The sequence below is a fragment of the Alosa alosa genome, chromosome 15 (assembly GCF_017589495.1).
Source record: "Alosa alosa isolate M-15738 ecotype Scorff River chromosome 15, AALO_Geno_1.1, whole genome shotgun sequence".
NCBI lineage: Eukaryota > Metazoa > Chordata > Actinopteri > Clupeiformes > Clupeidae > Alosa > Alosa alosa.
The window spans coordinates 29,085,045-29,100,004 of NC_063203.1; the positions used below are offsets into that span (position 1 = coordinate 29,085,045).

The 14,960-nt window shown below is 47.1% G+C and overlaps 1 protein-coding gene across 1 annotated transcript in view; it reads left to right on the top strand.

The window, feature by feature from the left end:
• The first annotated feature begins 113 nt into the window (after positions 1-113).
• Positions 114-14,960, top strand: part of ppm1lb (protein phosphatase, Mg2+/Mn2+ dependent, 1Lb) — a 72,011-nt gene continuing 57,164 nt past the window's right edge. Inside the window, exon 1 of the mRNA XM_048265255.1 lies at positions 114-992. Within this exon, the coding sequence (XP_048121212.1) occupies positions 594-992 (399 nt within the window). The 5' untranslated portion in view covers positions 114-593. The remainder of the gene's footprint in view (positions 993-14,960) is intronic.

Genomic DNA, 14,960 nt, shown 5'->3' on the forward strand with positions numbered 1-14,960 from the left:
TGGGCGACATGTGAAGTGAAAGAGTTGTTGAACACACTCGCATTCATGGTGCAATCTCCAAATTTAAGGTTCGAACAGGCAGCGTCTCGAAACAGTATAGCGTAGCCAACCGCGCTCACGCTGTAACAGCAAGCCATCAAGTATTGCGGAGGTGCTAGTGCGCCTTTCCAGCTGTCAGGTGACATCTGTGACGGTTGGGAAACAACTCCCCCATAGCGGTATTTCCTGACATCTCAAGCTATTATGGAACGGTGTACGAGCTCTGAGCGCGCTTGCACGGTTCATTGAGCGACAACAGAGCCAAAGAGAGCTCCGATTCCTCACGGTGGGGCGGCATGCCTTGTAGCCTATAGCTGCGCTCATCTCTGCAGTCTTTTCGAAGCCTTGGAGGCGATACATGTGAGCAGCTCTGAGAGGAATCGCTGTTTGATATCTCTGCGTGCGCCGTGTGTGTGCTAACCGCACTGAGTTTATCGAGCAGGAAAAGAAAAGACTATAGCCTACTCGCATTTTCAGCAGTCTACAGGTTTCACGCTTACTGCAATGATGGAATGACTTGTTCGGCAACCTGCTGTGATTTCTTGCTCGTATAAATGATAGGAGATACGATGACACTGCTCTCTCTATTGGGTCGGATCATGCGTTATTTCTTGCTTAGACCAGAGACCTTGTTTCTTTTATGCATTAGTCTGGCGTTGTGGAGTTATTTCTTTCACACCGACGAGGTAAAAACCATCGTCAAGTCAAGCCGCGATGCCGTTAAAATGGTTAAGGGAAAAGTGGCGGAGATTATGCAAAATGAAAAATTCGGCGGTCTGGACGTCCTGGACGCGGAGTTAGCCAAGACCTGGGATTTCAAGAGCAACAATGTAGCGGTTTACTCCATACAAGGCCGCCGGGACCACATGGAAGACCGCTTCAATGTCCTGACCGATGTTGTGAACAAGAGTCACCCATCCATATTTGGGATTTTCGATGGCCATGGCGGTGAAGTAAGTGTGAGCGCCTATTTAATTAAAATGTTACAGTAATTGCGTATAGCCTCACTGTGTCAATCTTGACACCTGCATTCAAGTTGCCGACTTCCGTGCGTTAGGCTAGACCAAGATTTTTTTCCTTCAGCGACAAACATAACAAGATCAGATCAAGCATGCAGTAGATAAGTTTTTAACCCGATTATTGTGACGAGGGATAGTCTAGGCTCTGCATAATGGGATTATAACTGGTCCCGGCCTGTTCGTGTGCCCAGGACAGGCTTTCAAATCAAGACAGTCTCCTAACAATATCTGAGGGACTTATAACGAATTATAGTTTAAAGTGAAAGGCACGTCCCCCGTCTCTCCTCATGCTTGCCATGTCCATTTCAAGGCTCTTGGGTTCTCTTTGATCACATATTTTGCGCATTTGTGTTGCAGTTGTTGCCATCAGCTGCCACACTTCACAGCAGTCTTGGCTTTAAAACCCACCTGTTTCACACTATTTTAATCATGAATACAGTTATCTCTTCCTGTTTCTATTGTCATCCAGGCCATCCTTAAAAATATTTTCGTTTGCCGTAACCCGACCGACCCTGTCAATTTAGAACCGACCCAAATATTTATTTTTTTCCCCTTTTAGTCCGACCGACTTGCCGGTTGTAAACTTGCGTTAATACTGACCGATTGTTTTTTTTACTCTAAACAACCAATACAAATGCAATAAAATAATATTTCTTTTAGTAGGCCCAAGTATTGTGAATATAAATTGCCTACATGCAAACGTGGCTCACTTAAAAAAAAAAAGTCATCTCTACACCATTGGTTTTACGCATGTCACACTATGGCCTACGCTTCGTTTCATTCACACAAACTGATAACGCTTTTACTTGGCACGAAGTTCTGGAAGAACTGTGGCCAGATCTTTTTCTCATCCCTCCTCCCCTAGTCTAACGGTGACCGTGTCGGAGTATTGAAATTGGTTGTGGTCTATTCAACATTTCTCAAAATATGGGTCCGTAACATGGAGACTGCAACATGGAGCTTCATCTGATAATTTGCTGGTCGGATCGACGAAAAAAGAAAACAAACGTTTCTGCTATCGATGTCATTAAACATGGAGCCCTACAATTAAGTGGTGGTATGAGCATTCAATTAGAAACTGAAACCCGTTGGTCTCAAAGTGCTTCATGGAAGGCTATTTATTTATTTGATAGAACGACGTTGTTTTTGGAACTTGCGCAGAGACTGTATAATACACTGTATAGCATTGAGTATTGTATAGTAAAATTTCCGTGGCAAAAGAGCTATTGAGCCTTCTTTCTGGGACATGTAGATGAGCCCTATGAAAAAAAACAAACTGGTCTATTCTGCTATCAGAATGAGGTTTCAATGAATTGCGCCTGAAGGCACGGGTTGAAAACACATGATATGCCATTTTTAAATTTTTTTCACCATGACCAAAATTATTTTTTTTTTTTTACTTTGAATCTTGAAAAAAAAAAACCCATTTTTTTTTTTTTGGCTGGCCCAAAACAACCTATTTTTAAGGATGGCCCCATCCACCTCCTTTATATGTGACTAGTTTCTCTCCTCTGCTGTCCCCTCTCTCCCCCAGTCTCCCTGGTCCACATGTGCGCTTAGGTCTTTGTATACAGTATATTGCATGGATGCATTTAGCTTTTTTTCCTGCTGGATAACGGGGTCCTACCACATAAAAGAGTATGGCCTTATATAGAAATGCTTTGTTCTGAAGGAAAGAATGTTTGCTGTCTGGACCCTTAAATCTCTATTGTGGAATTCACGTCATGACATTGATAGACAATGGAAAGGAGCACATTTAGATTTATTTAAATGTTTGTTTGATTGCAAAACAGACTGTTTTGGGAAAGTATACAAGCAGCCCGTGACTGCAGCTGGGGCTGACCCCGGGTGACCCTGGCCAGCACACGGCCCAGGCTTGCCGCTATCAAGGCATCGGGTTGTTATCAGTAGCTCATCTGTGCTACAGGACTAACGTGGCCAAAAGGTGAACTGCCAGACAGCTTCTCTCTGAGGCACATGGGAGGCACAGAGTGCTGTCTTTGAGCCCGACCAGGGAGGGGAAAATCCTTGTTTACCTGGCAGAGGTTTTATTTTCCGAGTTTGAGGCTGGAGGTGTGTCGCCTGTTTCCCTTCCTTTACTGGTTTCTACAAGTAAGAAAATATCCTGGACATGGGAATGACGGGGGAGAAATGGGGATTGCGGTATTTGTAGAGTGTGTGTGTGTGTGTGTGTGTGTGTGTGTGTGTGTGTGTGTGTGGGTGTGGGGGTTCAGTGAAATCTCTGTGGAGTTCTTGAGTGCTGCCATACTATTTTGGGAGAAAAGAACATAAAGCAGACAGTACAACTAAAGCATCCTCCCACTGGGATAAGCAAATCTAAACATTAATAGTCTTAAACATGCATATCTTTGTTGAATGTTGTTGCAATAATATCTAAACATTAATTTAAACATGCATATCTTTGTTGAATGCTATTGCAATAATATCTAAACATTAGTCTAATCATGCATATCTTTGCTGTATGCTGCTGCTCATATTTCCAGATGGTCCACACAGTCACAGGAGGTTGGCTGCCTCTATACCCAGTATACCCTCTAGCTATTGTGCTGAAGAGGTGCTTTGGGCCATCAGTAGCAAGACATGCTGTGGTGTGTGTGTGTGTGTGTGTGTGTGTGTATCAGTAGTAAGACATGCTGTGGTCTGTGTGTGTGTGTGTATCAGTAGTAGGCATGCTGTGGTGTGTGTGTGTGTGTGTGTGTGTGTGTGTGTGTGTGTGTGTGTGTGTGTGTGTTATTTATAATGAGCAGGACGTGGTTCCTCTCCCCTCTGTCCTGAAGTCCATCCTGCCTCTGGTCCAGTTCAGAATGGCCCCTTGGTTGTTGGTGCATTACATTACACAATGCTTGGACAGTGCAATAATGCAGTTGCTATGCAGTTGTTCTGAGTGCTTTCACTTCTCAGTGTTCACCTCAGGGCCTATTTCCTCCCAAATGGCTGAAATTAATTGCCTTGTTTGGGCACCGGCGCCGTGCGGCGTGTGTGTGTGTGTGTTTCTCAGCTGGCAGGAGCTCTGGCAGCGAGGCCAAGAGATGGAACCTGGGACGCAGAACAGAGAACACACACTCACACACACACACCACCCCTAGCTGTGCTTGTACCAGAACATGGTACCCATGTTAGCAAAAAGCCCCCATCAAGCCTTCACTGTTGTATAATGCAGTGTGGAATCAGGCTGCTGTGTTGGCTGTGAACAGTGTTTGGAAGTAACTGAGTATTCCGGATTACATATTTAAAATAGAACATATGGGAAACTGTATTCGAATACAGTTACAATTTAAATGGGTGGTATTCAGAATGCAGTAACACTGATCAATTTAAGGGATTACATTTTAAATTATAACACATAGGACATGGCTTTTCAAACTCAAATTCAAATATGTTTTTCAACCACACCATGTAGCCTATGTGTCTATCCCTCAGGTGGCTCTCAGAGAATTTAGAATGTAAAATAACAAACAAAGCATTTCTGTTCTGTATTTGACACAATGACATTAAATGTTTCGTAGCACATACATTTATTTATTTATCAATCCACCCTCACTGTAAAGCAGGTTTTGGGTTGTTGTTGACACTATGGGTCTTACAACTTCACATGACCTCACATAAATGTCTCATCCACTGCTAACAAAATATAATACAATGCTGATGCAATCTAAAGTATTCAAAATGCATTACTCTCTTTGAGTAATCTATCAGAGTATGTTACAAAATACATTTTTTGGGCACGTATTCTGTAATCTGTAGTGGAATCCATTTTAAAAGTAACCTTCCCAACACTGGCTGTAGATGAGGCCCTGTGAGAGCGTCTGCCCTGTGAGAGCGTCTGTGAGAGCGCCTGTGAGAGCGCCTGCCCTGTGAGAGCGTCTGCCCTGTGAGAGCGTCTGTGAGAGCGTCTGCCCTGTGAGAGCGTCTGTGAGAGCGTCTGCCCTGTGAGAGCCTGTGAGAGAGCCTGCCCTGCCCTCTGCCCTGTGAGAGCTGCCTGCCCTGTGAGGCCTGCCCTGCCCTGCCCTGCCCTGTGAGAGCTGCCCTGTGAGAGCGCCTGCCCTGTGAGAGCATCTGCCCTGTGAGAGCCGCCTGAGAGCTGCCTGTGAGCTGCTCTGCCCTGTGAGAGCGTCTGCCCTGTGAGAGCGTCTGCCCTGCCCTGTGAGAGCGCCTGTGAGAGCGTCTGCCCTGTGAGAGCGCCTGTGAGAGCGTCTGCCCTGTGAGAGCCTGTGAGAGCGTCTGCCCTGTGAGAGCGTCTGTGAGAGCGTCTGCCCTGTGAGAGTGTCTGCTCTGTGAGAGCGTCTGCCCTGTCAGAGCGTCTGTGAGAGCATCTGCCCTGTCAGAGCGTCTGCCCTGCCCTGTGAGAGCGTCTGTGAGAGCGTCTGCCCTGTGAGAGCCGCCTGTCCTGTGAGAGCGTCTGCCCCTGTGAGAGCCTGCCCTGTGAGAGCCGCCTGCCCCTGAGAGAGCAGAGTCTGCCCTGTGAGAGCCGCCTGTGAGAGCCGCCCTGTCCTGTGAGAGTCTGCCTGTGAGAGCATCTGCCCTGTGAGAGCGCCTGTGAGAGCGTCTGTCCTGTGAGAGCGTCTGTGAGAGCGTCTGTGAGAGCGTCTGCCCTGTGAGAGCATCTGCCCTGTGAGAGCGCCTGTGAGAGCGTCTGCCCTGTGAGAGCGTCTGCCCTGTGAGAGCGTCTGCCCTGTCAGAGCGTCTGCCCTGCCCTGTGAGAGCGTCTGCCCTGTGTTGACGATTTTTGATGGGGTCAATCACTGGAGATATGGAATTGGATGCTTAGGAAAGTGAGAATATCTGTTTTGGCCAGACGAAGACCTATAGGGGTTGAAACATTCGTTATATTTCTCAGGGGGCAAAAGTGCATTGTGTTGCTATTCATCCTTTTCCTGGTTTATATTCACATTGAGCCCCAACGCCTGGTGCTAACTGCAGTTTGATGTGCACACATCCCCTACTTTTACTCTAAACTGGACACTTACGTATAGCTCTGGATTGGACGCTTAGCCACCATATTCAGATTGGACGCTTAGCCACCATACTCAGATTGGACGCTTAGCCACCATACTCAGATTGGACGCTTAGCCACCATACTCAGATTGGACACTTAGTTACCATACTCAGATTGGATGATTAGCCACCATACTCAGATTGGACACTTAGCCACCATACTCAGATTGGACACTTGGCCACCATACTCAGGTTGACTTCCATCCATTTTGGTATTCTGAGGACACTGACATGAATGCCGTGGTACTTCCCCCCTCGGTCTAGGCCCCTGGGGTACTGCAGTGCATATAAAAACAGGCATGTTGGTCCGTTTTAGGTGTATTTCAGTCTCATAAAAAGTCTTTGAAGATATTTTCAGATAACTTGGCCCGGCTTTGGCAAAAGGACAAACTGTAAGATGAGTGCAGCAAAGCATAGTCAAGAAGGCTGAAGAAAGGCCACTGAGGCCAAGATGAAAGGCCACTCCAAGAGTGTAGAAATAAGGAGGAAGACCAGCGTGCTGTGTTGAGCCCCAGTCCCATCTCCTTCAGACCCAGACCAGCGTGCTGTGTTGAGCCCCAGTCCCATCTCCTTCAGGCCCAGAGCAACGTGCTGTGTTGAGCCCCAGTCCCATCTCCTTCAGGCCCAGAGCAACGTGCTGTGTTGCTGTATTGAGCCCCAGTCCCATCTCCTTCAGGCAGGCCCCGAGCGAGTGTTTACGTAGAGATAGCTGCAGGATCCCACAGGCTCGACAGTGACTGTTAGTGTTTCTGAACAGGCTTGTCAGACCAGTATTTTATGGAATGCTTAGTCACACCTACACACATAGACACAGACACACAAAAATACACACACACACACACACACACACACACACACACACACGTACACAGCCGTAAAATTTTGTGACTACTAGAATATTGCATCTGCAGAAGATGTGACTGCCAGCAATGCTAAGCAGGCATGGACTCAATTCTACACACACAAACACACACACACACACACACGTATGCATACTTAGCTGAATGACTAGTATGATAAGCTCTTTATCTTTCGCTAAGTACGCTGATGCATAGTAGGCAGGATATTAAAAGTGAGTCTAATTAGGCAATCTGTCTCCTCTCTTCCCTCCCACCCCCTCTCTTTCTCTCTCTCTCCCTCACTCTCTTTCTCTCTCTCTCTCCTTCTCTCTCTCCGTGTCCGATACTGTCGAGCCCAACTCATTCCGAGAACTTGCTCTCTCTCTCTCTGCCCTAGTAAGCAGGAGGCCAGCCAGGCCATTGTAATAATGATGAAGTGATTACTGTGTAGCCTATAGAGATGGTGGAGTGATCACTGTATAGAGATGGTAAGGTGGTTACTATAGAGATGGTAGAGTGTTCACTGTATAGAGATGGTGGAGTGATCACTGTATAGAGATGGTAAGGTGGTTACTATAGAGATGATAAGGTGTTTACTGTGTAGAGATGGTAAGGTGGTTACTATAGAGATGGTAGAGTGTTCACTGTATAGAGATGATAAGGTGGTTACTATAGAGATGATAAGTGTTTACTGTATAGAGATCATAGGTGGTCACTAGATGAGAAAGTGTTTACTGTAGAGCCCGGCTGTAGAGAGGTTGGAAGCAGGATCAGCATTTCTAACAATTTTCAGGCCTGCCTTCTGTTCTCAGTGTAAGGTTTCAATTCAAGATACCACATGGCTGATGTGGATGGCTGGATATATCCTGATTAGTGAGTACAGTTGGTCTAGGTTACTGACTAGACTTTTGTCATGCGAACATCTTCTAAGTGAGATGGCCTTCATCTAACTTTGCTGGGGGAAAGGATGGCTTAGGACTGCTTAAAGTATGTCCGAATGTAACCAGCCTCGGCTTGCTTTGCAGTTCAGCCCTGCAGTGCCCAGGGCTCAAACTCACAGCACCTTGTTGTGGGGGGGGGGGGGGTGACCCAACTTGGCCTGATGACCATTTTAGGGGGGATATCCGTTGCTACTTAATTAAAACATGTCGCAGTTGCTCATCTAAAATCTGCCGTAGTTTGCACCCATGTCATACGCATGTCATACCTGCACGCCAGATCATCATGGTTGTTGCCACGTTATTACCAGTGCTGGGGGGAGGGGAGAGGAGGGGCTGCTGGAGGGTGAGCTAAAGACCTTATACACTCAGCAGTATCAAGCCCTTTTGAAGATCACAGTAATCAGCTCGGCCTCATGAAGTTACCGTCCGACTGGGCCTGGGGCCGCTACTGTTAAGGTGCGGGAGGGATGTTTACGCACTGAACACCACTACCTGCTGGTTGCCATGACATCAAGTTCAGCATCCTGTGGTGAAGGTGTGTGAACGTACTCCTCACAAGTGTTGACTAAGCTTACGTTTGGCAATCATTTCTATTCAAACGAGTCTTTAAGAGCCGCAGGGGTCCACTTGCAAGGCTCGTCACTTACCACAAGGCCCTTTCTCCCTACAGCAAGTGCAAAGGCTTCATTTGAGCTCACTTCCTGCTCCACAGAAATAGAGTTGCGTTGTGGAACACCTGGCGCTCAGCTCCTTTGAAAACATCACAGGCGCGGCTCAAGCAGCCCCCTCGACTGGAGCACGGCTTGAACTCGGACATGTTCACTTGTCAGGAAGGATGAGAGCTAGTGACCTTTGGGTGACATTTCAGTGGGATGTGTGCATCGATCACACTTTGGCTGCCATGAGGTTTTTAGAGAGAGAGAGAGAGAGAGAGAGAGAGAGAGAGAGAGAAACAGAGACAAAGAGGAAGTGTGTGAGAGGGTGATGAGAGACTGTGTAAGACTCTGTATAGAGAGAGAGAGAATAAACGAAAGGACAACCCTATTAAAATGTTTTGGATGGAACTGTACACGGGGGCAGCCATAATCCTGCTTGGCATTGCTGGCTGTCACATCTTCTGCAGCGTCAATATCCTTGTAGTCCCAAAGTTTTAGGGCTGTGTGTGTGTGTGTGTGTATCTATTTGCCTCCTGTGTGTGTATATTTGTGTGTGTGTGTGTGTGTGTGTGTGTGTATCTATTTGCCTCCTGTGTGTGTATATTTGTGTGTGTGTGTGTGTGTGTGTGTATCTATCTGCCTCCTGTGAGTGTGTGTGTGTGTATTTGTATGTGTGTGTGTGTATGTATCTGCATCTGCCTGTGTGTGTGTGTGTGTGTGTGTGTGTGTGTGTGTATCTATCTGCCTCTTGTGAGTGTGTGTGTGTGTGTGTGTGTGTGTGAGTGCATTTCCAGTTTATAGGGGTAGTCTGTTTGTTTTTGGGGGGTTGTCTGTATACTCTTGGTGTTTCTCGAGTGTCCTGAGGGGTGATTTTCCCAGCGTAGATCAGTGGCCTCAGCTCTTGGCTCCGTGCCGGACACTGCGTAGGACGAGCTACAGGGTCGTATCTGCTGGTTAATTGCATTCCAGGTTTCTCCTGGGCAACCTCTGGTATTTTTTATTTTTTTAAAACAATTCCAGCCAGTAGGCCTCATATAGATGTGTGTGTTATTATCCTGGGGTTTTATTAAACACACCAAGAGGAAGACAAAGCTGGGTAGTTCCTTAGCAACCCAGAGCCAATAACTCCAGCATGGGAGCCACCCAGCTGATACAGAGTCCTACTCCAAGCAAATGCCCCTGTGGTCTTTGGGGACTGGTCCAGCTATATAGAATAACACTATTGAAATGCCCCTTTGGTCTTTGGGGACTGGTCCAGCTATATAGAATAACACTATTGAAATGCCCCTTGGTCTTTGGGGACTGGTCCAGCTATATAGAATAACACTATTGAAATGCCCCTTTGGTCTTTGGGGACTGGTCCAGCTATATAGAATAACACTATTGAAATGCCCCTTTGGTCTTTGGGGACTGGTCCAGCTATATAGAATAACACTATTGAAATGCCCCTGTGGTCTTTGGTGACTGGTCAGTATAACACTATTAAAATGCCCCTGTGGTCTTTGGTGACTGGTCAGAATAACACTATTAAAATGCCCCTTTGGTCTTTGGGGACTGGTCCAGCTATATAGAATAACACTATTGAAATGCCCCTGTGGTCTTTGGTGACTGGTCAGAATAACACTATTGAAATGCCCCTGTGGTCTTTGGTGACTGGTCAGAATAACACTATTAAAATGCCCCTGTGGTCTTTGGTGACTGGTCAGAATAACACTATTAAAATGCCCCTGTGGTCTTTGGTGACTGGTCCAGCTATATTGAACAACACTGCTGATGATCAAGTCAGAATTGCTTCCAGCCGTACTACAGTGGGCAGGGAACTGAAGTGTTCTTTTTCCAGAGTTTTAGTAGACTGCTCTGATTGGTTTTCCAGAGTTTTAGTAGACTGCTCTGATTGGTTTTCCAGAGTTTTAGTAGACTGCTCTGATTGGTTTTCCAGAGTTTTAGTAGACTGCTCTGATTGGTTTTGAATGTGTACGCAACTCTTGCATGTGGCGTAGCCAGTTGTGTAGATTAGAATGGAAGCTGCACCGCACGCTCCCTGAACAGAACGCTTCCGTTGCGCATCGGGCTGGGGCAACGTTTTTGAGCAATGTTACTGGCCAAACACATAACCACTTTCATCTCTTCGGATTGGTTGATCATGACTGACTGTTTGCTGACTGATGCTTCTGAAGTTCTCCAGAAAAGCAAGTGTTGCTCAGTATGGATGGCTTCTGAAGTTCTCCAGAAAAGCAAGTGCTGCTCAGTATGGATGGCAGCGTTCCAGAACAACAGTACTCCGGAACATCGCACAGCAACATGGCTTAAAGAGTTATCACCTGTACCACAGGCTTCCAGCTAACATAGCAACACGGACTGTGTGGGTCAGAACATAGCAACATGGGTCAGAACATAGCAACATGGACTGTGTGGGTCTTTGTACGCCATTTTAGCTGCAGGTAGGAGCCATTAGGCTGATGCGTTGAGCAGTGTCTCACTCTCCGCTGTGGTCAGCGAGAAGCTCATGGACCGGAGAGTTCTAATGTGAAAGAACACTTTCATGGCAGGATCGACAGGAGGCGTGAGTGGTGGGTGGGGGAGGGGGTGTCAGTTCAGTAGAGAGAGAGAGAGAGAGAGAGAGAGAGAGAGATGAGGATGAGTTAAGCTGTGATGTCATGTTCTCTCTCTCCTCCGAACACGTTCCTCACACAGGAAGTAGCCAGGAGAGGAGCCAATCGCTACATTTAGCTTGACACATTGGTGGAAATTCAGTCTCCAAATGAATGACAAAGGAGTGGAAAAGAAGCACTGATAGAGCGATTGGCATCCGCGCATGAGAAGGCATTATCTGACATGCTGTTCGGAACATGTTTTAGAGTTAGCTCTGTTTTTCCTCTCTGGTTCTGGTTTTCCTCTCTGAGTCTGAGTCCTCTCTTACTCCTGATCATCTAGGGATTGCCGATGTGTTACAGCAGCACTGACAGCACCAACTAATAGAAGAGAAAGAAGAAAGCAAAAGCTAGTGATTGGGTGAAGTTGATATTTGATGAGGATGGAAAGATGCGTGGAGCTGTGTGTCTCCCTGCCCCTCTCTCTCTCTCTGCTCTGCTCTGCTCTGCGCATGTACACAGCCCTGGCTGACACTGGAGGCAAGAGGGACCTGTAGGGTTGTCTTGACCGGGTCTCTTGGTCAGTGTCCTCCACTAAGCCCGAAGGGACTGCCCACCCCTGTGAGTTGGCCCAGCAGAAAGACGCCGCCTGCTTGCCAGGCTAACAGTGTGGCTGTCGCGCTGCCGTCGCCACAGCCCGCCAAGCTAACGACTGGCCATTAAACGTCTCGTGTCCACTCGCCCTGAAAACATCATAAACGGCTCCAGTCCTTTAAGGTTCCTGGCCTTCATCTTTCTCTTTCGGTCTCTCTCTCCCTCTCTCTCCCTCTCTCTCTCTCTCTCTCTCTCTCTCTCTCTCTCTCTCTCTCCCTCTCTCTCCCTCTCTCCCCCTCTCTCCCTCTCTCTCTCTCTCTCTGTCTCCTTTCTCATCTCTCTTTCTCTCTCTGCTGTTGAGGCGCCGTTCCCAGTTCCCAGAGGCAGTGGCCTGGGAGGAAATGCTGATTTATGGATGTAGTTTGCCGTAATTATCCGTGCGACGGTGGGGCTGCTGATGGGACTCATAATGGATCTTCCCCCATCTCTCCAAACAAGCACTTTCACCCAATCTCTCTCTCTCTCTCTCTTTCTTTCTCTCTCTCTCTCTCTCTCTCTCTCTCTCTTTCTCTCTCTCCCTCTTTCTCTCTCTCTATTTCTCTCTTCATCCACCTCTCATGTCGTGGGAGCTGATGCCGTGAAAACAACCATGGTAATGTCTCTCACACATTATACTCATCCAATTATCCTGGTGTCTCTGCTGCTTTCGCACCTCTGTCTCTTCCTCTCTCTCTTCATCTCTCTCTCTCTCTCTCTCCACACTCCCCTGCTTTTTACTTTCCCTCTGTCTCTTGTGTGTGTTCTATATGTGCAGCCTCTGACTCACGTTATTGCTGCCTCTCACTGCAGCCAATGTACAGGGAACACACACACACACACACACACTTCTCTGGAGTGCGGTTCATATGAATAGAGTTCCGTGGGCACAGGAAGAAGGGATGTAGAAGAGCAGAGGTAAACGATAAGAGGAGAGAAGAGGCCCTGCAGTATGTTAGTAATCCTCCAGCCCCAAACCCTTTTGCTCCCTTTGTCTCCTGTCTCCGTTTGCCTCCTCTCCTCTCCTCCTCTCCTCTCCTCTCCTCTCCTCCACTCTCCTCTCCTCTTCTCTTCTCTTCTGTCTGTGACGTTTGTGAAGTCTCGGAGGGGTTCACCTCTTTTCTTAACGGGGCACAAAGCTGCTCTTTGTGTGAGGGCGAGTGTGTGTGTGTGTGTGTGTGTGTGTGTGTGTGTGTGTGTGTGCATCTGTCTCTCTCAGAGCCGGGACAATGGAACAGGCCACGCACACCCCCGGGGTCATGCTACCTCTCCAAAAATACCCCGCCCCCCCCCCCCCCCACACACACACACACCCCTCACCTGTCTCCAAGTGCCCATGGAGAGGGCTAAGAGTCAGGTTGGCACAGGCTGGAGCTATGATACAATAGTCTGTAGAGTCGCATGAACCTCTTTGTGCTCTGAGTGAAGCTTTGCCAAGGGGACAAGATGGAATTCTGTGGATTTTATGGAGGTTGAAACGTGTCAGGCCTTTTACAACAAAACAAGCCTCAAAGGCAAGGATTTCAGAAAAAGTGCTCAGAAAAATGAACTTTGTGGCAAGTCTGCACACATTTGAGTGGAGAAACAGTAACAGGGTATGGGTTGTGTGTATGTGTGTGTCCTTATGAGTGTGTGTTTGTGTGTGTGTGTGTGTGTGGATGGGGTGGGGGGGAACCCTCAAAGTCAATGAAAGTGGCACCTTGGCACACTGGAAAAAGACATGGCATACACACACACACACACACACACACACACACACACACACACACACACAGACATGACATACGAGCAAACTAAAATGCTTACAGGCCCAAGGCCCGTTACCCTTATGTCTGTCAAACTTGTTATCACTGAGTGAAGTTTTTCCATAAGTATACAAGTAATAACGTCCTGTCATGTGAGAACATAAGTTAGAGGCGTCCGTCATGTTGCTACATGGTGTTGCATGCCTGGATGTTACACACATGCATAGAGACTGGGGAGGGCTGTCTGCCCCATCATATATATTACATACCATGAGTAGTGTGGAGGGCTGTCTGCCCCATCATATATATTACATACCATGAGTAGCGTGGAGGCTTTAGGGGCTAATCCGTTTGTCCTGACACATGACGCTTATTCGCATGGAGAATTAGCTCCTGTTTAGGGCTGATTAGCACAGGAGCCTCATGTGCTAATAGAGGACACTGCATATAGCCAAAGCAACTGACCGTATGGAACACATATGCATTCAGGTCAGTATGGGTTCTCTGTGACTGACCAAATAGAAAACAGCATTCAGGTCAGTATGGGTTCTCTGTGACTGACCATATAGAAAACAGCATTCAGGTCAGTATGGGTTCTCTGTGACTGACCGTATAGAACACATATGCATTCAGGTCAGTATGGGTTCTCTGTGACTGACCGTATAGAACACAGCATTCAGGTCAGTATGGGTTCTCTGTGATGGACCGTTTAGAACACATATACATTCATCATCAGTGGTGGGTCAGTTTGGGTCCTCTGTAGGTTTCAAACGCATGAGGTTGGAATTAAGAGTCTGTTATTGATTATTGATTGATTATCTTAATTGGCACATTGATGTGTGGTAAATGAGTTCCTGGCTTTGTGAGTCCTCTGACTCAGGAGTGTGTTTGGCATTTACATTACATTTACATTACATTACATTTACATTACATTACATTTGGCTGACGCATTTTTAACCAAAGCGACTAACAACATGGTAAACAGATTAAGTTTTAAAGCAATTCTCTCAACAATTTTAGGACAATTTAAAAACGGTAGAATAGAGTAAGAATAAGTGCATCAGTGAGTGCTGTTTTTTAAACAGTTGAGTGTCAGTTCAAGACAGGTGGTAAGTGCTAGGATCATTTAGTAGACGCTTCCAAAGTGACTTATATCACAAGGGCCATTCTCCCCCGAGCAACTTGGGGTTAAGTGCACAACGGTGGCAGCTGGGAATTGAACACACAACTTTTCAGGCTACTGCATGCTAGCCCAGCTCCTTAGCCACTACGCCCTCATTTGAATCACTCACTGTGGCTGTTTGTGTGTGTGTGTGTGTGTGTGTGTGCGTGTGCGTGTGTGTTCACCTGTTGCAGGGGGTTGGCCACCTGCCTGCATTAATATCTGCCAGAGTCGGGATGCTGTGAGAAGATCTGTGTGTGTGTGTGTGTGTGAGAGAGTGTGTGTTTCTGCATTTTTGTGTATCTGGTTTGGTCTGCCTATT